The sequence below is a fragment of the Thyridium curvatum genome (assembly GCF_004353045.1).
Source record: "Thyridium curvatum strain D216 chromosome Unknown NODE_6_length_784332_cov_80.453264, whole genome shotgun sequence".
Classification (NCBI taxonomy): Eukaryota; Fungi; Ascomycota; class Sordariomycetes; order Thyridiales; family Thyridiaceae; genus Thyridium; species Thyridium curvatum.
The window spans coordinates 148,606-169,373 of NW_022156761.1; the positions used below are offsets into that span (position 1 = coordinate 148,606).

The 20,768-nt window shown below is 55.7% G+C and overlaps 9 protein-coding genes across 9 annotated transcripts; 2 read left to right on the forward strand and 7 right to left on the reverse strand.

Moving 5' to 3' along the window:
* Positions 1 to 650: 650 nt before the first annotated feature.
* Positions 651 to 1,826, reverse strand: E0L32_001522 (uncharacterized protein; the record flags this gene model as incomplete). Its single annotated transcript, XM_031135610.1, has 2 exons — positions 651 to 1,736; positions 1,800 to 1,826. The coding sequence occupies 2 exons, from the start codon at positions 1,824 to 1,826 to the stop codon at positions 651 to 653; spliced, it is 1,113 nt and encodes a 370-aa protein (XP_030990773.1).
* Positions 1,827 to 2,498: 672 nt separating this feature from the next.
* Positions 2,499 to 4,031, reverse strand: E0L32_001523 (uncharacterized protein; the record flags this gene model as incomplete). The annotated part of the gene is made up of 3 exons (XM_031135612.1): positions 2,499 to 3,411; positions 3,465 to 3,610; positions 3,678 to 4,031. 3 exons carry the CDS (start codon positions 4,029 to 4,031, stop codon positions 2,499 to 2,501), a joined length of 1,413 nt encoding a protein of 470 aa, XP_030990774.1.
* Positions 4,032 to 4,106: 75 nt separating this feature from the next.
* Positions 4,107 to 4,366, reverse strand: E0L32_001524 (uncharacterized protein; the record flags this gene model as incomplete). The annotated part of the gene is made up of 2 exons (XM_031135613.1): positions 4,107 to 4,223; positions 4,292 to 4,366. The coding sequence occupies 2 exons, from the start codon at positions 4,364 to 4,366 to the stop codon at positions 4,107 to 4,109; spliced, it is 192 nt and encodes a 63-aa protein (XP_030990775.1).
* A 982-nt stretch (positions 4,367 to 5,348) lies between these two features.
* E0L32_001525 (uncharacterized protein) lies at positions 5,349 to 7,001 on the reverse strand (the record flags this gene model as incomplete). The annotated part of the gene is made up of 2 exons (XM_031135614.1): positions 5,349 to 6,786; positions 6,841 to 7,001. The coding sequence occupies 2 exons, from the start codon at positions 6,999 to 7,001 to the stop codon at positions 5,349 to 5,351; spliced, it is 1,599 nt and encodes a 532-aa protein (XP_030990776.1).
* Positions 7,002 to 7,943: 942 nt separating this feature from the next.
* On the forward strand, positions 7,944 to 10,070 carry E0L32_001526 (uncharacterized protein; the record flags this gene model as incomplete). Its single annotated transcript, XM_031135615.1, has 1 exon — positions 7,944 to 10,070. One exon carries the CDS (start codon positions 7,944 to 7,946, stop codon positions 10,068 to 10,070), a length of 2,127 nt encoding a protein of 708 aa, XP_030990777.1.
* Positions 10,071 to 10,349: 279 nt separating this feature from the next.
* E0L32_001527 (uncharacterized protein) lies at positions 10,350 to 11,455 on the reverse strand (the record flags this gene model as incomplete). The annotated part of the gene is made up of 2 exons (XM_031135616.1): positions 10,350 to 11,007; positions 11,079 to 11,455. 2 exons carry the CDS (start codon positions 11,453 to 11,455, stop codon positions 10,350 to 10,352), a joined length of 1,035 nt encoding a protein of 344 aa, XP_030990778.1.
* A 2,048-nt stretch (positions 11,456 to 13,503) lies between these two features.
* E0L32_001528 (uncharacterized protein) lies at positions 13,504 to 15,224 on the reverse strand (the record flags this gene model as incomplete). The annotated part of the gene is made up of 2 exons (XM_031135617.1): positions 13,504 to 13,536; positions 13,635 to 15,224. 2 exons carry the CDS (start codon positions 15,222 to 15,224, stop codon positions 13,504 to 13,506), a joined length of 1,623 nt encoding a protein of 540 aa, XP_030990779.1.
* Positions 15,225 to 16,363: 1,139 nt separating this feature from the next.
* Positions 16,364 to 16,852, forward strand: E0L32_001529 (uncharacterized protein; the record flags this gene model as incomplete). The annotated part of the gene is made up of 1 exon (XM_031135618.1): positions 16,364 to 16,852. One exon carries the CDS (start codon positions 16,364 to 16,366, stop codon positions 16,850 to 16,852), a length of 489 nt encoding a protein of 162 aa, XP_030990780.1.
* Positions 16,853 to 19,095: 2,243 nt separating this feature from the next.
* E0L32_001530 (uncharacterized protein) lies at positions 19,096 to 20,649 on the reverse strand (the record flags this gene model as incomplete). Its single annotated transcript, XM_031135619.1, has 2 exons — positions 19,096 to 20,564; positions 20,616 to 20,649. The coding sequence occupies 2 exons, from the start codon at positions 20,647 to 20,649 to the stop codon at positions 19,096 to 19,098; spliced, it is 1,503 nt and encodes a 500-aa protein (XP_030990781.1).
* Positions 20,650 to 20,768: the final 119 nt, after the last annotated feature.

Consider the following 20,768-nt stretch of genomic DNA (forward strand, 5'->3'; position numbering starts at 1 on the left):
GCCTGCTCCAACCTCGAGTACAGATCCACCTACCGCATCCATGGAACCACTTTCAAACTCCATCTCACCATGTGCTTTTTATATCGAACAAGATTCTGGAAATTCTGTGAGCGACACGTCGGGGGCTCCAAGCTGCCCCCCACCGCCCGGTTCTCTGTTGACGAAGGATCACCTCCGCCAGGGAGGGTACGGTCAGCGGCAGCGATCTCAGCGGGCAGCATCCAGAGGGAACAGAAAACGGGGCAAGTGGTGTGGAAAAGGCGTCGACGAGGAGCAGATCTTCTGGGTTGTGCCAAATCATGGGCAACTTGAAGCTTACAGGGTCTCCTCATCGTTACTTTCGCTCCTCAAGGTTGCAGTTACTCGTCTCAGTAGTAAGATGACGGCTCTTGATATATTGACTCTCGGTTCTTTTAATTACTACTCGGCATCTAGGAAGCAAGAAACGTTTGCATGTGCACCGCAACACATGCTTTTGTTATCAACGATAGGATCATGGAGATATCTTCAGCGAAAGTGCAGAGAACGAAAGCACCCGTACTTATATAATTAGCAAGGCGGTCTTGACACTTCCTAGAAGAGCACAGTCGCCAAGAATGATCATGTTCATCCTGTTTATCCTGTTCATCCTGGCCTTCTTGTGTGACGGCTCATCCCTGTACCGCTTGCTTGTCAATGAGTGAAAGACACCATGCCCTCAACAAATCATCAAACTTGGCCCTCGCCCACCGCGGGCCGTCTCCAAAGCAAACAAAGGAATTAGAGAGGATGTCTAAGAAACTCTCGATGAGGTCCGCTCCCTCGCTCTGTTGCGACTCGTGTCTATGGTTATGCCTCGCCTCCCATCGGTCAAGTGCGGGCGTCGCCAGCACGGCAAAGACGTCATCGCCGACAATCTCTCTGATCCGCTTCTCGGCGGTGATGGGCGACAGCCAGTCAATGCCGGACCCTGTGGAAGAGGGCGTGTCGTGATCGATAATGGGGAATTGCAGCGTCTCCAGGCGAGAAGGATGCTCGATCCCATCGCGGGCTGCCTCCCGTCGGGCGAGGTCCACGCGCTCATCCACCATCGCGATCCACTGGTACGGCTCCGTGTGTTGCATAGACTTGGACCTCCGCAGCAGGTCGACTAGCCTGGGTGGGGGCTCTGCCGCCGTGGTGGAGTGCTCGAGACTGTTCCGCGGACTGATTAGGTCGCCGTACAGAGCTGCTTCGAACTTTTCGGTCAGATGCCAGAAGATCCGCCCTGAAATCGTCAGGGCGCCCATCCCGAGGAATGGGAGGACTGTAGCAGCTCCGTGCTCGCAGCGGTAGTACTGGAATGGGTCTCGACTGACGCTCGTGTGAGGTAGCCTTTGTCTGATGAGTGCGCTGACTTGGTCGGCTCGGGCTTCTTCGCTATCGGCAGCGAGCCAGCCATCTTCTCTCAAAGCTGATGCCGAATGCAGATTCGATGTTGCAGAACTATGAGGGTCCAAAAAGGGTATATTTGATATCCTGAACCTGCTCCGGGTGCCGCCCGACGCTGGTGTGCCGGGACCCGGTCTAACGCCGGCAAGCTCGGCCGCATCCCGGACCAGGGACCGCAGTGCGGGGCGGTCGTTCTCGCTGATCTCGCCCATTATGCTCTCGAGGGCCTGCTTGAGCCTGGAATTCTCTTCCAGCATGTCCTGACGGGCCTGCGACTGGCGCTTGCGGAAGGCGCTCTGTGCGGCGCGGCCGCGATTGCGGCGTCGCTTCAAGGAGATGTTAATAGCAATCATCAAGACAGGCTTCTAGGTCCACAACGAGCTGCCTACCTCGATCCTTGCTTGGTCGTCGCTCATTTCTTTCCGTCTTAGTCGCAATTGCCCAAATGGTCTGCGCTACTAGGTTGATAATTGTTGGTAATGCCTTTTCTTGAACGGGATTTGGAGATGCGTCGTTACGTGATGTCTTACGTGAGCAGGGCGGTTACGTGATTCTTGCCTATTTGGGGACCTAGCGTTGTCAGCCTCGACTACATACCGACAAATACAAGACTCGAGCTATGTCCACCCCTTTTAGACGCATGGGCTTCCGGAAATCTCATGCTATCCATTAGTGATGAGTAGCTAATGGCCAGCAAGTAGCTCCGTGATATTGTCTTCCCGCACCCCCATCAACCATCAAGTCATTACTCCGCCTTCTCTGGGATACGCATAAGAATGGTGCAGCTAGAGTACATCTGGCAGACGGAAGTCATCTTCATGAAACCAACCTGACTTGAAAATCGCTAAATAAGTAGAGCATTTACTTGGCTAATTGTCTAACATTCGGATTCCCTAAGTTCAAACGAAACATGAAATTGGGGCTTGGATCCATGGAAGGGGAGTGAATGATGCACTGATTTGGTCACAGATTGTGTCTACTTAAGAGTTTGACATGTAGGTTTGACAAGCTGAGCCACCAAACTCTCATCTTGGTAACGCACTGGTACTAGATATCCACGATTGAGCGCTTTCAACACCGCAGTGCCCTTAGACACGCTTGATCTCCTCCGCATTCTCCTCCTTCTTGGTCTCGCCAGCCGCCTCGTAATGGCCGGCCTCGGCAGCGGCCACCTTGTCCAGCACGGCGGCGCGGGGCCCCTCGAAGACCTCGCGGATCTCCTCGAGCGTGTGGCCCTTTGTCTCGGGGAAGAGGAACCAGATGATGACAAACAGCACGCACAGCAGGCAGCAGAACACGAGGTAGTACTTCCAGCCGATGGCCTTCATCGCGATCGGGTTGACCTGGTTGCCGACGATGAGGCCGACGAAGGAGACGATGTAGGTGAAGGACAGGCCGCGGCTGCGCAGCGTGTAGGGGTAGATCTCGACGGGGTAGGCCTGCAGCAGCGGCGTCCAGGCGATGTCGTAGAAGAAGTAGAAGATGAAGATGAAGCCGACGACGGCGCGGCCGGTCGCCTCGTTCTTGCTGTCGACGAAGTGAGACGTGAGGGCGGTCCAGACGGCGTAGCTGGCCGCCATGCCCGCCGTCGAAGCCAGGAACAGCGTGCGGCGGCCGAGGCGGTCGACCATCATGGCGCCGGCGAAGATGGCGGCAATCCAGTTGAAGATGTTGAGCAGGCCGTTGATGAGGGCCTGGTCCTTGGTCTCGGTGATCCCGATGGTGTTGAGCACCAGGACCAGGTAGTAGCTGACGACTCCGTTGCCGGCCCACTGACTGAACCAGCCTACGACGGCGGCAATGAGGGTCCGTCTCCGGTTGGCCGGGGTGCGGAACAGCTCGAGCCACGAGGACTGCGAGACCGTATCTGCCTCCTCCGTGATCACAAGCTCCATTTCCTGCAGTTCGAACTCGACCAGCGTAGAGTTGGGATCGCCTCCGCCATGATACTTGGTAAGAATGGCACGAGCCTCTTCCTTCCGGCCCTTGGAGATAAGCCATCTGATGCACACTGTCAGCTCTCGACCTCTTCGCTTCTGATCGCTCGGTCTTACCTAGGGGATTCGGGTAGGAACCACAATCCGAGCAGCTGGAAGATAGGCAGCGAGCCCTGCAGCAGCGAAGGGATTCTCCAGCTCCAGGTGGACCCGATCTTGAACGTGCCGTACGTGCACCAAGCAGCGTAGATCGAGCCGACATACTGGGAGACGCGATCTGTCAGCATGTTTCACCCGTTGCTACTCCCCGCGGACGCAGTCGTCACTTACGAAGAAGGTGTTGTACAGCGCAGTCAGCTTACCACGCTGCGTCGGGTAAGCCAGCTCACTGATGAGGATCGGGCTCGGCTGGCTGATGAACGAGGTGAAGAAACCGAGCAGGGCCCTGGCCGTGACAAACGCGGGCAGCGTCTGAGCAAGACCCTGCATGATGGCAAAGCCGATGCAGGTGACCAAGCCAATGAGGAGGGGGAGTCGTCGCCCGTAGCGATCCGAAACCCATGCGACGAGAAAGAGGGCGACGACCTTGCCCAGGGGGTAGACGGCATTGATCAGACCGAGGATGGCGCCCTCCGGGTTGTTGAAGAATGTGCGCCACTGCTTGAGTGTTTGAAGACCGTTCATCATCGAGCCTAGAGGAAGGAAGGAGGATGGCATTAGCAAGGTGTCAACGATAGGTAGTGTGTATGCCGAGAGCTGTCAAGACTTGCCATCGTAGCCAACGGATGCGGAAGACATGAGTGGCACCAGAAGGATCAAGTTGAGCTGAATGAGATGGGCGGTCCGGTACCACGGCTTAGGGTTCTCGGGGAGGACCTAAAGGGCTTCATGGTTAGATTAGAGCTGGAATAGAGTCAAAGTTGACGCAGCTAAGAGTGGCATACCGCTGCGAGACCAGAGCCAGCAGCTCTTGTGGCCTCTGTGACTCCTTGGCCGCCATTGCGTTTGAAGAAACCCATTGTTCTCTTGTGGAGGGTGTAGAATCAAACTGCGAGGCTCTGCTGAGATTGCTGGACTGGCGGGGATCGACATTGTCAAAGCTGCATGGGAATTACGGAGCCTTTTAAATCTTAAATTGAAGTCTAGATCTGACGCGAGATCCCGCATCCACGATCCGGGGGACGTTCTCCTCGCTTACTCTCGACGCCATTGAACGAGGCGGCACTCCAGCTCGGCAATTTCAATCGCCTTGTTAATATAGCGGCGCTTAGAGAACTCCCCACTTCGTATCCCAAAGTCTGGTGAAAGGACTTCGTTCCTCCAGGTCTGGGGTTTGCCAAGGCTGGCAACGCCGCGTGCTATGCACGAGAAATCCCAATAAACTCGTGTGGAGGGTTGCTTTTGACCATCTTTTCCCCAGTTCTGATGCACGAGAAACGCCGGCGATTAGCCGACCTGACCTCGACTCGGGAGTTGCCCCAACTAGGAAGCCAAAAGGTGGGAACTTGTGGAGGCGGATGCAACTTTGCCAAGACGTCCCGGCCCTTATTACGGGGAAATGACCATGTTAGGAGCTGGATTCCAGAGCCTAGAAGGTAGTTCAGAATGAAGAAAAGTTCTCCGCCCTCTTGTTCAAGGCTTGATTAGACCAACTGAGGGACTGTTACTATTGCATCTGAAAATCTCTGTTAAGGGCAGTCTTGCGTTCTTGGCGTTCATGCTCTTGGCGGTTCGGTGTCTGGTTTGTCTGTCAGAGTTTGTCCGGTATGTGGTGTGTTGGGCGAATCTATCTCCCTGCCTCCCTGCTCTCTCAACCAGCCATGCGGGAACGAGATTAACAATTCGAGGAGAGACAAGTCGACCAAAGTATAGCCTTGTTTGGCAATGGTCAGGAGCCAACAGGGAGCGAAAACTTGAAGTGCACCATTGCTTCTCGGAGCCTAAGCACGAAATCACAGATTGCTGGCTTGTCTCGACTTGTTTGCAAAGGACCCTCTCGACTCAACCAGCCAATTTCTTATCTGAAGACTGAATCATCTCCGTCTCGGCAATGACATCCAACGACGTCGACGAGAACTTCCAGGCCGGGATCCGCTTCTCGAACAACACATCGAGCTCCTCGTACGTCCTCCCGCGCGTCTCGGGCAAGCGAAACACACTCCACACGGTCGTGAGGAAGGCCAGGCCGAACCAGAACAGCGCCGTCTTGCCTCGCAGGTTCGCCTCTGTCGGGTTGATCAGGTAGGGCTCGATGGTGTTGTTGATGATGTTGACCACGTTGTACGCATTGCGCGCTACGCAGATCGTCTGGATCCGCAGGCGCGTGGCACTGACCTCAGCCGCGAGTGCGAAGGACTGCGGCCCGAGAGTGGCAGAGTAGATCCCGAGCCAGACGATGGCCAGGGCGGCCTGCGCCCATTTTGCCGTCTCTTGGTTCTTTGCAAAGTCTAGGAGGCCGATGACGAGCAGGTCGATGGTCAGGAGACCAAGTCCCGTGATGATGAGCGTGCGACGACCAAAGAACGTCATCAGACCCCAAGAGATCATGGTTGCCACAAACGCTACGCCCATACTCCCGAAGTTGAGCTTGTAAGCATCGCCCGCCGACAGGCCAGCCTGCGTGAAGAAGAAGCTGGCTGAGTAACAGAGGGCTTGACCGGGGAGGCTCTGAGCCGACAGCGTCATGCATGCTATCTCCGTTCGCCTCAGGTTTGTGCCTTTGAAGCAGTCCACGTAAGATGACTCGGTTTGCACAGCGACTTCAAAGTCGTTGGTATGGACCATCATCGCAACCTTCTGCTGAACTTCCTCTTCGGAAAGCCCTGTTGAGAGTCTCTTGAGAGACTTGAGCGCATCATCTGCTCTCCCACGGCGGATCAACCACCATGGCGAGTCTGGTGCAAAGAAAGCCACGATGATCAGGGGCACTGGCCACGCCCACTGTATGGCAAAGGGGATCCTGTATGCCCACTCCGTGGAGTTGTTCACCAGCCCCTGAAGAACGCCCGCGCAAATGAGCTGCCCGAGAACCCAGCAGATGTTAACGAAAGACGTCAGATACCCACGGACGGCCAAGGGACATATCTCGGAACTGTAGGCACTGCCCTGGATACTGAACACTCCCCAGGGGATGCCGACCAGGAGCTGCCCGACGCATAGAACCTCTACCGAAGGTGCGAAGAAGGATATGAAAATAAGGCCGGACATGATGATCAAGCCCCAGATGGTGACCATGCGGTGGCCGTACCACTCCGTCACGTACCCGTTGATGGCCAGGCCAATGACAGCACCGCACTGGGAGGCGATGCCGAGCCCTACTTGCCATGATCCCGAAATCACGTACCGGTCGATCTCCGGGTGATACGTTCCATACTTCTTTGCAAAGGGCGGAAAGGCGAAGAAGCTGCTGAGGAGGATGGTATCGTAACCCTCCATGACACTGGATACTTGTTAAGGTGTGTCAAACTGAGACGTGCTGGAAGGATGGCCTTACATCGTGAAAGACATGGCAATAGCCCAGAACACGGCTTTCGGATATCGTCTGAAGGCCTCTCTTACCGTGAGCGAGTGCTCATCGTCAGTGGCTACGGCAGCGGCATTGTCAATCTCAGCTCGCCGCTCTCGATGCACCGCTTCTGCTCTACTGTCCTGCATAATCTACAGCCAAGATAAGATCGAAAGGTGATTAAGGTGTCGTTCTCGATGCTGACGGAGTCGTCGCGTACGAAGATGTCAAATACACTGGGCGAGACAAGTGAGGGGAGAGCAAAAGTTACAGGGTCAACTACTTAAGCATCACTGCATGGGATCAGTCCAGGCCGATAACATGCCGACGGACAGGGTTCTCTATGGTGTCGATCGGCGAGAATCCCGGGACTTTGGTGAGGTGCAATTAACCGCCCCTGGGGACGTCTCTAGGAACTCCCACATCTCGCCAACTTGGAGATAATACGCTTATTCACTCCTCCCTCACGCACCTGGGTCCGGTGCCCGGCCTCCTGAGACCAATTTCCCACCAGTTCCTGTGCCGCTTCTCTATCCAGTCAAGATCTGCATACCCCGCAAGATACGATGATCGGGGGGGATGTATTGCGGAGGTTCGAGACTGAGATTGCGGGGGTTAAAGAAGCTTTAAAGTGGCAGCCTTCGGCATTGGGCGCCGATGACCGGGTGGGGATGTCCATTCTCGGCCGGAGCTAGTCCGACGACAGCACGGGAGGACTAAGTGGTCAAAAGCTGTCCGCCAACCTAGCAGAAACGTGTCTGAGAATTAGTCAAGATATTTCACTTTGTGTACCCGGTTAACCTTTCCAGCAGCCAACCGGGTATAGCCTGAGACTAGCAATAGAGCAATAGTGTAACCGCACTCATCCCTGATCCGTTGTCTACTCATCGAGCGAGCTGAGCCAATCTTCTCGGGGCCCCGTTTCGCGACAACGCCGATCATCGGTAGAAGTGGCACAACGGACCTGACAAACGAGCGAACTCCCGCGCCCCATTTACTTTCTGCCTAGCCATCCAAGCCGCCCAGGACTGCTTGTTGCGTAGCATCCAGACCCTGATATCCCAAGCGTCACCTGAGAAATTCCGCTGAAGATGGCACCCCTCCAAGCCGATTACCTCGAGCGCGTCTACGCGGGCGTCCTGGGGAAGCTCATCGGCGTGTACGTGGGCCGGCCCTTCGAGGGCTGGACTCACCAGAGGATCCTGGCGGAGCTCGGCCCCGTCAAGCATTACGTCCACGAGCGCCTGGGGCTGCCCCTCGTCGTCACCGACGACGACCTCTCGGGCACCTTCGCCTTTGTGCGCGCCCTCGAGGAGCACGGCGTGTCGCCGGACCTGACGGCCGAGGACGTCGGGCGCACGTGGCTCAACAACGTCGTCGAGCGCCGCTCGGTCTTCTGGTGGGGCGGCCGCGGCGTGTCGACCGAGCACACGGCGTGGCTGAACCTGAGCGAGGGGGTCTGGGCGCCGCGGAGCGGCTCGATCGCGCAGAACGGCCGGACGGTGGCCGAGCAGATCGGCGCGCAGATATTCATCGACGGCTGGGCGCTCGTGGCGCCCGGCCGGCCGGAGCTCGCCGCCAAGCTCGCCAAGGCGGCTGGGTCCGTCAGCCACGACGGCGAGTCGGTTTATGCGGCCGTGCTGTGGGCCGCCATGGAGGCCGAGGCGTTTGTGTCAAAGAACGTGGACCACTTGCTCGATACTGGGTTGCAGTACATCCCTGCCGAGTCTGACATCGCTCGTATGATCGGACAGGTCCGGGCCTGGTGCAAGGAAGACGGCGAGTGGGCAAAGACAAGACAGCGAATCGAGGATACGCATGGTTACGACAAGTATCATGGCGTTTGCCATGTCATGCCCAACCACGCCATCATGGTCATGGCTCTTATCTACGGCGGCCACAGCTTCCACGAGGCGATGCACATTATCAATACCTGCGGGTGGGATACCGACTGCAACTCTGGCAATATAGGTTGCCTTGTTGCGATCATGCACGGCTTGTCCACGTTTGAGGGTGGTCCTGACTGGCGAGGGCCCCTTGCGGATCGTGCACTCATCTCTAGTGCCGACGGGGGATACTCGATCAATGATGCAGCACGCATCGCCATCGACGTTGCCAACTTGGGATACCAGCTTGCTGGCGAACCGCCCCTAAAAGCCCCCAAGGACGGTGCACAATTCCACTTCTCTTTGCCAGGGAGTGTCCAGGGTTTCCAGTCCACTGGAAGCAGTGCCAAGGTTGAACAGGGCTCGGATGACCAGGGAACATCGGGATTGGCTATTCGCATCCAGGGGTTGACGGGATCATCGAACCCAGTTGAAGCCTTGACTCAGACATTTTCACCGAGAGAAGTAGAACGGATGGGACCGACATACCCTTTGATGTGCTCGCCGCTAGTATATCCAGGGCAGAAGGTGTTTGCCAATGTCAAGACCGAGGGAAAGGGCGGTCCTGTGAAAGTCCAGCTTCGCCTGAAACACTATAGCGAGAACGATGAGCTGATGTCCCACGATGGAACTAGCGTGGAGCTTGTACCAGGTACCGCCCAGAGAATGGAATGGACTATCCCTGACACGTTGGACAGCCAACCTATACAGCAGCTCGGACTTGCAGTCTCGACAACCGGCGATCCCTTCGAAGGCACTGTCTGGCTGGAGAGTTTAGGATGGAGCGGCATACCTCGGACTGTGTTCCGCCGGCCGGCCGCCAAGGAATGCAAATACTGGCATGATGCATGGGTGACCAGCGTTGACGACTTCCACATGCGCATGATCCCATCCTTTCACATCGTCAAGAACAGCGGCGAAGGGCAGATCAGCATTGGCACAAGAGAGTGGGCCGACTACAAGTTCACGGTCCACAAGCTCAAGGTCACCTTTGGGAACTGGGCAGGCGCCATCGTGAGGACGCGAGGCTTACATCGATACTATGGCGTAATCTTGAGCAAGGATGCGAAGGGCAACAGTTGTCTTTCGGTCGTCAAGGCTCGAGACGAGCACCGCCGTGTGCTAGCATCCATACCTTTCGACTGGGGCATTGATGCGGAATACGAGATGGCAGTGGCTGTGCAAGGGAACAAGATCAGGGCTGAGGTTGGGAGTGCGTCGATTGAGGCGAGTGATAAGGATGGACCATACTTGAGCGGCGGAATGGGACTGGTTGTGCAGACCGGATCCCTCAGCGCCGACAGTTTAGAAGTCTCACCAATCGAGATATGATTAACTCTACACTGGTTGGTACTGTTGTCTGTTGCTAGATGCTCCTCACTAATCACTCGTGGTGGAAAGCAAAGAGACGTCATCATAGCTCCTCATATCAGTGGAATTTTCACACAAATGTGCTACAACCGTAGTCTTCTCAAGATAAAAAAAGAAATAAGAGCCCAAGGCCAAAGTACCCGATTTGTGCTCAGATATAAGAAAACGCTCGCAAAGTAATAACCCCCAAAACAATATCCTATAACCATACCATCAATTTTCCTGGTTATTGCTCCTCAACTAGTACTCCACGAGTTCCCCCATAGTAGCGTCGATGTACTCCTTCTGCTCCTCTAGGAAATCCTTCACACCCTGGAGGTCGAACTTGCCTCTGTTCTCCTGCACCCGCTCCATCATGATGCGGAAGCGCTCCTCGAGGGTCTTGAACCGATACGAGGTGAACTGGCTGTACAGCGTGTTGGGCTCGCTGATGGGCCGGATGCTGGTCAGGACGCACTCGTCCTTGGCCATGGCGTCCTTAGGGCGGAACGAAGTGACCATGCTGATCCGCTCGCGGCCGCCCACGGCCTTGAGCGCGAGGTGCTCGATGTACCGGCCCTGCATGATGACGGCCGTCCCCTGGGTGGGGCCGCGGACCTTCACGGTGCCGCCGTCGCCGGTGCGCATGACCGTCTCGCCGCCCCGCATGTTGGCGCAGTCCGAGAGCATGGTCACGCAGACGAAGGGGTAGCTGTCGCGGTGCCAGGCGTAGGCGCACATGTCGGGGTCGGTCTCTAGCTTCTCGTCCCGGCTCCGCGCGGCGCCCGGGTCGTTGACGGACGCGTTGACGTGGCCCACGTCCCAGGACAAGACGGGGACGAGCTCGATGCCGGCAATCTTGGAGATGTGCGCCAGCACGGTGGGGTGGTGCCACGCCGCGAAGATGAAAGGTGCCAGTCTGATTGCCGGAGGTTAATAGTGTAGCCCACTAAGGTAACAGTATATTTGATGATGGCAAGAACGGCTTACTCGGGTCCATATCCCCTGATCATGTTTGTGGCGAACGCACTAGCGTACTGCGAGTTCGCGAGCACAGCCTCGGAGAACAGCTCGCGGCGGAACTGCAGGATGGCGTCCGGGGTGAAGAGCGAGAAAGGGTCCGAGGCTGCGGTGTTGGAGATGCCCTCTCCAGCCAGACCGATTTGCTCCATGGTGTAGACTTGAGCAGGGTCCTGGATCTTGAGATGAATGGCAGGGTCAAAGTCGACCTTGGGCGTGCCCCGAGCCTCCTCGATCAGCCAGTCTGGCAGCTGCTTTGACGGACGGTAGGGCTTGAGGTTGCCTGGAGCGTTGACTGGCGGTGCACGCAGCGTGCGGGCCGGCTTTAGGATAGTCGTAGTGGCCATGATTGAGATTTGAGGGTTTGAAAAACCCTAGATTTGTGAGGACGGGTAAGCAGTCGATGATAGCCTTTATTGCTACAGCTTGCAAAGCAACTAACGTGACAACTAGTGGGCATTGGCGAGATCGGAGATATATTTGACAAGGGGAGAGCGAGAAGGAGGGTGAGTGAAGGGAGCAAGGCAAGGGCGGCATGGTGTGTGGGACAGAGTATCTACCTTACGGGAGAGCCTTGCCGGGGACACTTTAGCTGGACGAGGAAGAGAATGGAAGAGACTCGCCTATTAGACTGCTTGCCGAGATATCAAGATGCCCATCTGGACTATGGTGACTTTGAAGCTGGGCTCTTGGTAAGGCACCCCGGCGGTAGCATGAGGCATGCGTGCTTCTTTCTGTGATAATCTGCAGCTGTACGGCAGGGTCAGGCATATGTGCATCTTCCATCAACGAGACTTGATACGTAATAATGCTGGATCGTGTGGTTCGCTAGAGGTTTCTAGACTCTCAAAGCCCGTTCAACTGCATAATGCAATGGAGCGCTGATTCAGATTGGCGTGGCAGTCCCCAATCGGGAATCGAAAAAGCAAGGCACCCCTCCCACCTTCACAAACCCTGGTCTAATCGGATTGAAACCATTTGCGGTGGCCGTCACTCAGGTTAGACTTGCATGTCTCCGCCACCTCCTCATCACCTCCGTTAACGGCTGCAGAAGAGAGGGTGTGGCACTCATGCAGCAACTTGCGGAGGTGACTGCAACATGCCCATCTAATGCCAATCCAATGATGGGTGACAGCGGTCGGGGAACCACGCGGAAGTACCAGAGAGGCCCAAATTGTGATGCCGATCCTAAAGACAGTTCGCGAGAATCTGTAATAACAAGTGAAAAATACAACCCCACAAGCGCTGGTAGAACCGGTCAGACGTTTACTGACAGTTGACAAGTGCGAGGCAGCCAGTCATATCGAATTGTAGTGCTGACAGAGGACCCAGGTAGCATGCGGCCCTTGCATCTATCCCAGCGGAAGCATGGTCTCGAACAAGGCGTGCAGACGCAGGTGAGCATGTTTGTGTTGCTTATATCCGATTCGCTCATTTTGTTAAGGTTATGATCGGATGGAAATCTCCTGGATCGACGTTCCGAACTCTTTCGGCCTGGCCGCCATCCTCCATACTAGGGGAGATCCTTCGAGTGATAGACATGTTCAGGATGAGAGAGTCCGAGATAGTGGCAATGGCAAATGCATACAGCCTGGTCAGAGACCCAAGCTCGCATCCCGTCTCTCGCATTTGGCATATGGATATGGTCAGCATGGCCGCGTTCATTATTTCCATGAGTACAAGATGTCCATAGACGGCCTAGACACTTTCACCTTTCGCCCCCAATGCCAATCTCGGTTGTTGTTGGCCATAACTATAGCCTGTTCCTCCGGCAGCGTCGATGGGCGTCGAGAAAGCAGACTGGTGAGGGCAAGAGAGATTTTCTCGAGGAGGGCTCATCCAGGTGGAAAGGTTTGCCATCTTTCGCCTATTCTCTCCTCGCCATTGAGGCAGCGGGTTGCGAGATGGTTTGCTTCTTGTTTGTAGATTCGACTTTCAGACCGACATCTTTAATATCATGAACATGTATGCTCAAAGATCCTAGACAAATTCTGTAGATGCACAAGAATAATCCTGACATAACCAGGCAATTATTTGATATCATTAGTCGTTCAAGCAGGGTCTGGGTTGGAAAGAAATGCGGAGTGAGATCACGCCTGGGGAACGGGCCACTGAAAATGCAGGTACAGGCGGCCCGGGCCAGAAGGGTTCGCTCAGTGGGGCAGCGCTATCTCGAAAGCCTGCAGGCGAGACCTAGGCGGCTGTGCTCCAACTCGGAGCTGTTGTTCTGATCACCGAGCGTGAGGGCATATTGCAAAACTTGACCCTTATTGCCAAAACACGTATTTAGTCTGGCGGTGCGAAGGATGCAAAGATCACTACAACGAAAGCTCGCTCCAGGGCGAACAGAAAATAATATCCAAGATTTACTTTTCTATGGTATAATGCTCACAATCTAAATGTACTTGTAGGGGTTCATGATGCCGTTCTGTTTCAGTTCAATACCGGATTAGCGGATGACGTTCTCCAGAAAAGAGAGGGGATTCTGGTGTCGGATCGGGAAGATCCCTTTCTGGGAAGACTTACCGGGTCGTACAGCGCCTTGAGCTGCTTCATCATGCCCAGGACCACGTCGTTCTGGCTGTAGCCGATGAACTGCTTCTTGGCCAGGCCCAGGCCGTGCTCGGCGCTGATGCTACCCCTGCACTCCTTGATCCACTCGTAGACCCAGGGCTCGAGCGCCTCCTCGACCTCCTTGCTGTAGCGCCGCACGGCGATGTTGAGGTGCAGGTTCGCGTCGCCCATGTGGCCGTAGCCGACGACGGTGCGCACGGGGAACGAGTCGTCGTCGCCGACGAGGCCGAGGCGCGTCATGCGCTCGAGCGTGTCGTCGACGAGCCGGTACAGGTCCGACAGCGGGATGGACACGTCGAACTTGTAGGTGCCGCCGAGGTGGCTCAGCGTCTCGGTGATGCCCTCGCGCCAGGCCCAGAGGGCGCGGAACTGCGTCTCGTCCTGGGCGAGCACGCCGTCGGCAACGATGCCCTCGCCCATGATGTGCTCGAAGAACTCCTCAAGCTTGGCCATGTCGTGCTCGCCGTTGGAGCCGTGCGTCTCGACGAGGCCGTAGAAGGGGTACTCGCCCTCGATGGGCAAGGGGTTGCCCGTGGCCTGGCCGACGAGGCGCTGGCTGCGGCCGTCCATGAGCTCGAAGGCGGACAGGATCTCAGACAGGCGGCCCTTGGCCTCCTTGAAGGCCTCGCACATCTTTTCGTAGCTCTCGAAGCCAAAGTAGGCGACGTTGACGGCCTTGGGGCGGGCGGGGCACTGGACGGCGGCCTTGGTGATGACGCCGAGGGTGCCCTCGGCGCCGATGAAGAGCTGCTTCAGGTCGTAGCCCGTGTTGTTCTTGCGCAGGGTCGAGAGGGTGTCGACGACGGTGCCGTCGGGCAGGACCGCCTCGAGGCCCAGAACGCTGCCGTGCAGGGACCCGTAGCGGAGGAGGCGCAGACCGCCAGCGTTAGTGGCGATGTTGCCGCCGATGTGGCACGAGCCCTTGGCGCCGAGGTCGAGCGGAAACAGGTGGTTGCGCTCGGCCAGGTACTGGTCGGCGACCTCGAGTATGACGCCGGCGTCGGCGACGAGCACGCCCGACCGCTCGTCAAAGGACTCGATCCTGTTCATGCGCGACAGGTTGAGGATGATCTCGTCAAAGACAGGCACGGAGCCGCCCACCAGGCCGGTATTACCACCCTGGGGCACGACGGCGAGCTTCCTGTCGTTGCAGTACTTGAGGATCTTGCTGACCTCCTCCGTGGTCGCGGGCTTGAGCAGCAGCCTGGACTGGCCGCGGTACTTGTTCATCCAGTCGCCGTTGAACGGGCTGAGGTCATCCGAGGCGTCGGCGGTGACGCCGTCGATGACGGCCGAGGCGGAGCCCAGCAGGTCCTGGAAGAACTTGACGTCCTCCGGCGTGACCTGCGCAAAGTTTGGATTCCGCTTGAGGTCCGGGTAGTTGTTGGCCGTGAGCTTGCTGGGCGCCGTCGAGTCGGCGCGGATGGCAGAGGCCGAGAAGGCGCGCGCCGCGATCGGCACGGCGTGATGACGGGCTGCCGCCCGGGCGCTGCACATGGCGGTCTGCCGCAGCGCCATCCGGGCGATCCTTGCGCCGCGCATCGTGGCGGTTGTGATTGGGATGCACAAGGCTCCCTTGTAGATGGAGTACAGACGAGAGCGCAGGCTCAATCGCGTAGGCTTGACCTCGATGCCGGAGTCGCCGTGACGCAGTCACGAGTAACGGTATGACACCCGTGAGAACTGTGCAAGGCCAGCTGATGCTGGTCGGAATGGTACAACAAGCACTTTCTGGAATCGCCTTCTTCCCGCCAATAGCTTATACGGGTCTACAGTCACAACGCGTCCCCGTCGAAGCAATGCGAAGCTGTCGATGACAGTCAGCTCATTCGAGCGGCGAAAGTTCCGTAACTTTTTTTCCGGGGGAGGCCCATAATTCACGCTAGCTCTCATTCGCCCCCAACATGCGGACATTTTTTCTACCGCGCCAAGCCCTGAAGCCCTCCGAAAAGGAAGATGGGTACAGCCTCCTACATCCATTCTGGAATCCACTACGGTCTCAATCAGAACTCGATATGCGTACTGTGGCTGCTCGCTGGCCGACAGCCATGTTTCTTTAGGGTCCAACCTGGAAGTTCGGGCCCATGCGTGGAATCTGAACTGAGGTTCGGGCTTCTCCGCGAAGACGAGTGATAATATGACAGGACCTCCGATTGGCGGGAAGGCCCGAGAGTGGATCAGACTGGTTCTTTAGAGCATTTGATTCGGAGGTGTGTCGTGGAAAAGCGGTAGCAAGTTTGAGCGAGTCTGTAGTTGGAGAACTAACAGCACGCGGTTGATATGGGATTCTCCTCGCCATGCGCAGACTTCCCACGCTTTGTTGGTCGGGGTCACGGGCTTGCCAGGACTTGCCACCTAGGCGCCCCTCGTGCTCCCACCTGCAGATGAAAGACTGGTCGTTCCTGCTGCACAGAATCTCCTCGGCATGCATAATCAGGTACCTGTTTGGGAAGGAGGCTCTGTGATGGCATCCATAGGATGGCAGGACCGGGGGGCGGTAGGCACGCCTGGACTGTAGGTGGATTGCTGGGAGGGGTGTTTCCCTGGAATTACAGAAACTCAGTCTCCCAGGCCACCGTCCTATCAACATCAATATTTTCTTTGTGTATCTACTGAAGAGGACTTTGCTGGTATCAGCCATCGTTGAGCATCCAATTCGAGGTACGCCCTCCACCATCAACATGAATACCCTGCTGGCTGGAGCCCAGAACCTTCTTGCGTTCATCTTCCGTCGCAAGCCAAATCCCAACGAAGACACCCGAGACTCGCGGATGCTGAGTGATGAGGAAAGGGGTACTGAAAGAAATACTGAAGGCGACAAAGATTCTCCGAGAAGCAGACAAGATGACCTCAAGGGTTTGGACATGGCTTGGAACGTCTTGGGCGAGTCTCTGAATACGCTGGCTGGCGCTGGGAAGCCCGGGAACGATGCTTTGACTACACAGCATAATGCTCTCGTGGTCTGGGGCAATGCTTTGAAAGCACAGGAGACTGCCTTGACGGCACTCCACGCCAGTTTGGAGGACTGGCTGAATCTTCTGAGCGAGCGAGAGAAGATTTTGGCCCAGCAGGAGGTAGTTATGGTCGCAAGAGAAACCGCTCTGGACAAGCGAGAGAGGGTGTTTGCCGAATTGTCTAGGCTTCAGGACAACAAGGCAAGGAGACCATAATAGGGGAGAAAGACTGCCCACGAAATGAGCCCAGTGCGCACCACCAAAGTCAAAACACGAGCTTCTTCACCAACATTTGTCGATACTTATATGTTGCCAGTACTCCTGACGAGCCTTGCCAGGCATAGGACCTTCGCCGTCACACAATACCGAGCTGCCTTGAGATCTAGATGCGAAGGACGAGTCGATGACAACGACGAGAATTCACCGGTGATGGTACCGCCAATACCACATGCAGATTTGGAATCGCCGTCGGGTTGGAGTTTGTCCTGGCAACGTCAGTGCCGCGATTGCCTGGGCCAGGCCGGAATCAGTGCTTCCAAAAGGGGCGGCAACTGTAGGACGAGGTTGAACTATTTCCTTAGAGAGCTGTCCAACATGCTAAGGAGCTTAATATCACAGACTGCTGAGTACTGAGCTGTCGAATTATGGAAACAATCATGTCCGAACTCATATCCGAACACCCCCTGTGACAATTGTCCGCTCAAGCAGTGAAATCGTATCCGCCGCAGAGTTATCTTCAGGTCAGTTGACTTCGTTCTTTGCCCCGTGTCTACTGCAGAATGGCCTCTATGTTGGTGATCTTGCAGTTAGGCAGGATCCAGTTTCATTCCTCCTTAACAAGCCAAGCAATTTTGGCTAATGCGGTCAGAATGTTCATACACCTGGGGCGTTCCGTGCCTCTAACTGATCTTCCGAAATCATGGCTTCGCGGCCCTTGACTGCCAAGATGCGCACGTCAGCCACCGGCCAGGTGGTGGGAATAGGGGGGCGTGCTTCGCAAGTTGGTAGGGGGTTCCTGCGTACTCCATGAACATCCGCGACTTGCGCAAGTGCCACACCCCCTGGTCGTGAGGAAGGGGCCCTTATAATTCAAAAATTGGTGCCTACTTCTCAGGGGGGCGGCATGTGGCGGCTTGGCCGGCTGGTTAAGTTCAGGTCAATCGTGTCGTCCTGCGGTGGACTAATGATTCCATTTCGGGAAGGGGATGGGAAAGGGGCCAAAAGGGGATATGGAAAGGGGGAGGACACGGGTTCGAATCGCGGCGAGGAGGACGACAACCGAATTTTCGACAACCACGGAGCAAAATCCCCGAGATTTTCGTAGCATACCACCCACCGGGCTGGTATGCGAGCTTTTTGCCACTTATGACAATTCATGTAAATGTCTTTTTGAAAAGAAGTACTACTCAGTAACCTCATGGCCTATATCAGGATGAAAGAGGTAAATATAGCTACAGAAAAAGACGGCTTAAACCTTTTGATTTGTTATTTGCTCTTTGTCTATCTCACACAGGCAGTGTCCTACATATAGCATCTAGCTCCTTGGCTGGAATCAGGTCATAGACCCAAAAGGATCAGCCAGCTGGGAGGGCAAAATGTCCATGCTTGCATATGCCAGTCGTCCAGCGCAAAGCGCTTGACTCCCGCCTGAACGGTAACATCAATCACCAACTTTAAGGCAAGGCTATCTGGATTATTGGCAGCGACAAGAAAGCTGAGAACAGCTTCAGCGCCTGAGAAACACTGACGAGTGTGTCTTTGTTCTGGTAAGCGTTGTGTACCCAGCCCGCAGAGCCCGGCAAGGATCCTACTCAGTCATTGAGAGGTGAGATTCGTCAATGATCTTACCTTGCGGTCAAACGCTATGACTTCATGTTTACGGTGCTCGGCGAGCACGTCGATAAGCTCTAGGGTTATGCCTGGTAGAGTAACATATGCCAGTGCTGTCTGGTCAAACCATGCTAAGGCCTGTGGGCAGAGCCATGTAACTACCCCTTTCAAGGCCTCGAACAGAAGAGTCGGGTTCATTTGATTCAATTAGATCACGAAGATTAGGTTTGTCTTAGCACCCTAGTATCGTAAGAGGCGTCTTTTGTCATCACTACCACTACTGCTCTTGAAGGTCAAGATCAGGAGAACAAATATTCCAATAGCCCAACCTCATATCAACTACCAGCAGGGTACCCAACATGGTAACATAACCAGCATCTTCAAGCTGAGAATCCCAAAAAGAGGCCAAATGGACTAGCATTAAGTTTTCTCTGTTCTTACACATTACCGTAGGTCAAAGTTAAGGCCCAGTGTTCGGATCACAATGGCAAGAAAGGTAACCTTATTAGAAACACTCAGAATTGAACTTTCATGGCTTCACGAAAGCACAATGATGCTCTTTGAAGTGAACATGCTTGATCTTGTATTCTACGCGGAGAGCTCTTTCAACTCGTCCAAAAATGAGTCATCTAGCCCACTGTTCGTGATTCCGAGCACACATCCTCTAATCTCCCAACCAGTCCGTCCAGCACCTTCTCAGCAACGTCTTTGCTCACGACGTCCCTTTCGTACGCTCCAGTCATGACCAGGTCCCCGCCAGCTACTGTGGCCACGTTGAGAACGATCCCGTGGCACCCGATTCCCCCGTTGGCTGCCGAGGCCGAGAAGACAACGTCAGTGACAGACCACTCTCCTCCCTCTTGCACTGGCTTGAAAACTCCCAGGTTCGACACCAAAATGGTGTGCGCCATGTTTACCGAAGGGAGCGCCTTCTTCACTACCGTCTCCAGGCTGTCGTCGAACAGCTTCGGTGCAACATAGACCTTCTGCGCCTGCTTGATGCCCCTCTGCGCCAGGTCCGCCTTAAAGTCCCGGACGTACTTCCACAGCGCGGTACCGTCCACCTTCCCGTCCGGAAACAGCTTCCTGATGGGCGCCAGGAACAAGGGCCGCTGCGCACCCCCGGCGGCATTCATCATCACTCCCGCGCCCGAGGGACTGCTCCCCTTCTCGAACTGGTCCATTGGCAGGAAGGGCCGCATGTTATATGGCAGGCACGCCGTCGTCATGGACGCGTCGGGTTCGTGGTCGAGTGCCAGGGTGGCGATGAACAGGATCAAGAGGAGCGGCGTCAGCTGGGCGCCGTTTTCCCGGCAAGCTGCTAGGATCTTGGCAAGATCGGCCGCCGGGATCCTGCGGACGGTCACTCCCGACTGGGTGCAATCCTCCGCCGCCGGTATCTTGCTAATGTCCTTGAAATAGGGCTTTGAAGGGGGGAAGTCGTTGTTGAGGCGGCTTTTGCTATAGACAACGCGCAGAATCCAAGACACGAAAGTGTGCCATAGGATGGCCAAGAGCTCCGGCTTGGGCAGGACATTTGTCGGAGAGAGCTTCACGGCGCCCGCCTCGGCCACCTGGCCATTGGACCGGGCAATGGTGGGCGGCACCGGCTGCTCTATCATGGAAGGGGGCAAATCGTTCAGAGCCGTCAGAAACTCTCGGTGAAAGACATAGCCCGAAATCCCGTCAGCCACCGCATGCGTGCATGCGAAGAGCACGTGGACGCCCCCCTTGACAAACACTTTCCATTGCGGCGCTGTCGGCTCATCCGCACGCCATTCGTCGAACCATGTGTTGTGAAGCCTTTCCAACAGTTTCTCGTCCATACCAGCTCCGTCATCGTCGTCGACAAAGACAATGCAGTCCTCCACATTGATCTCGTTCAGGACTGCTATCTGCAACTTGGTTACCTCTCCCTGGCGCTGAGGAATGCAGACATATCGCAGACGTGGCTGTGCTTCAACCACAGCCCGTACGGCAGCAACTACCGCTGTTTTCGCAAGGGCACCCCTAGCAGAGCTCGTATAGGTAGCGCCGACTGTGATGCTTGACTGGATTCCCAAACGATAGTAGAGCCAAAAGAAGCGGTCGTACGAGTCTATGATCAAGTTAGCAAGTTCCATGAGAGGTTACAATGTTTGTCACATACCCGACTCGCGAACTACTGTATACGGCGCATTCATGATTGCCCCTGATATCTATGTCGTTGGTAAGGTTGAGAAGAAGATAACGATGATGAGATGGGTTTCTACCATATATTACCAGAACATTGCTATACCACCCAGACCAGTATTTGCAGGAT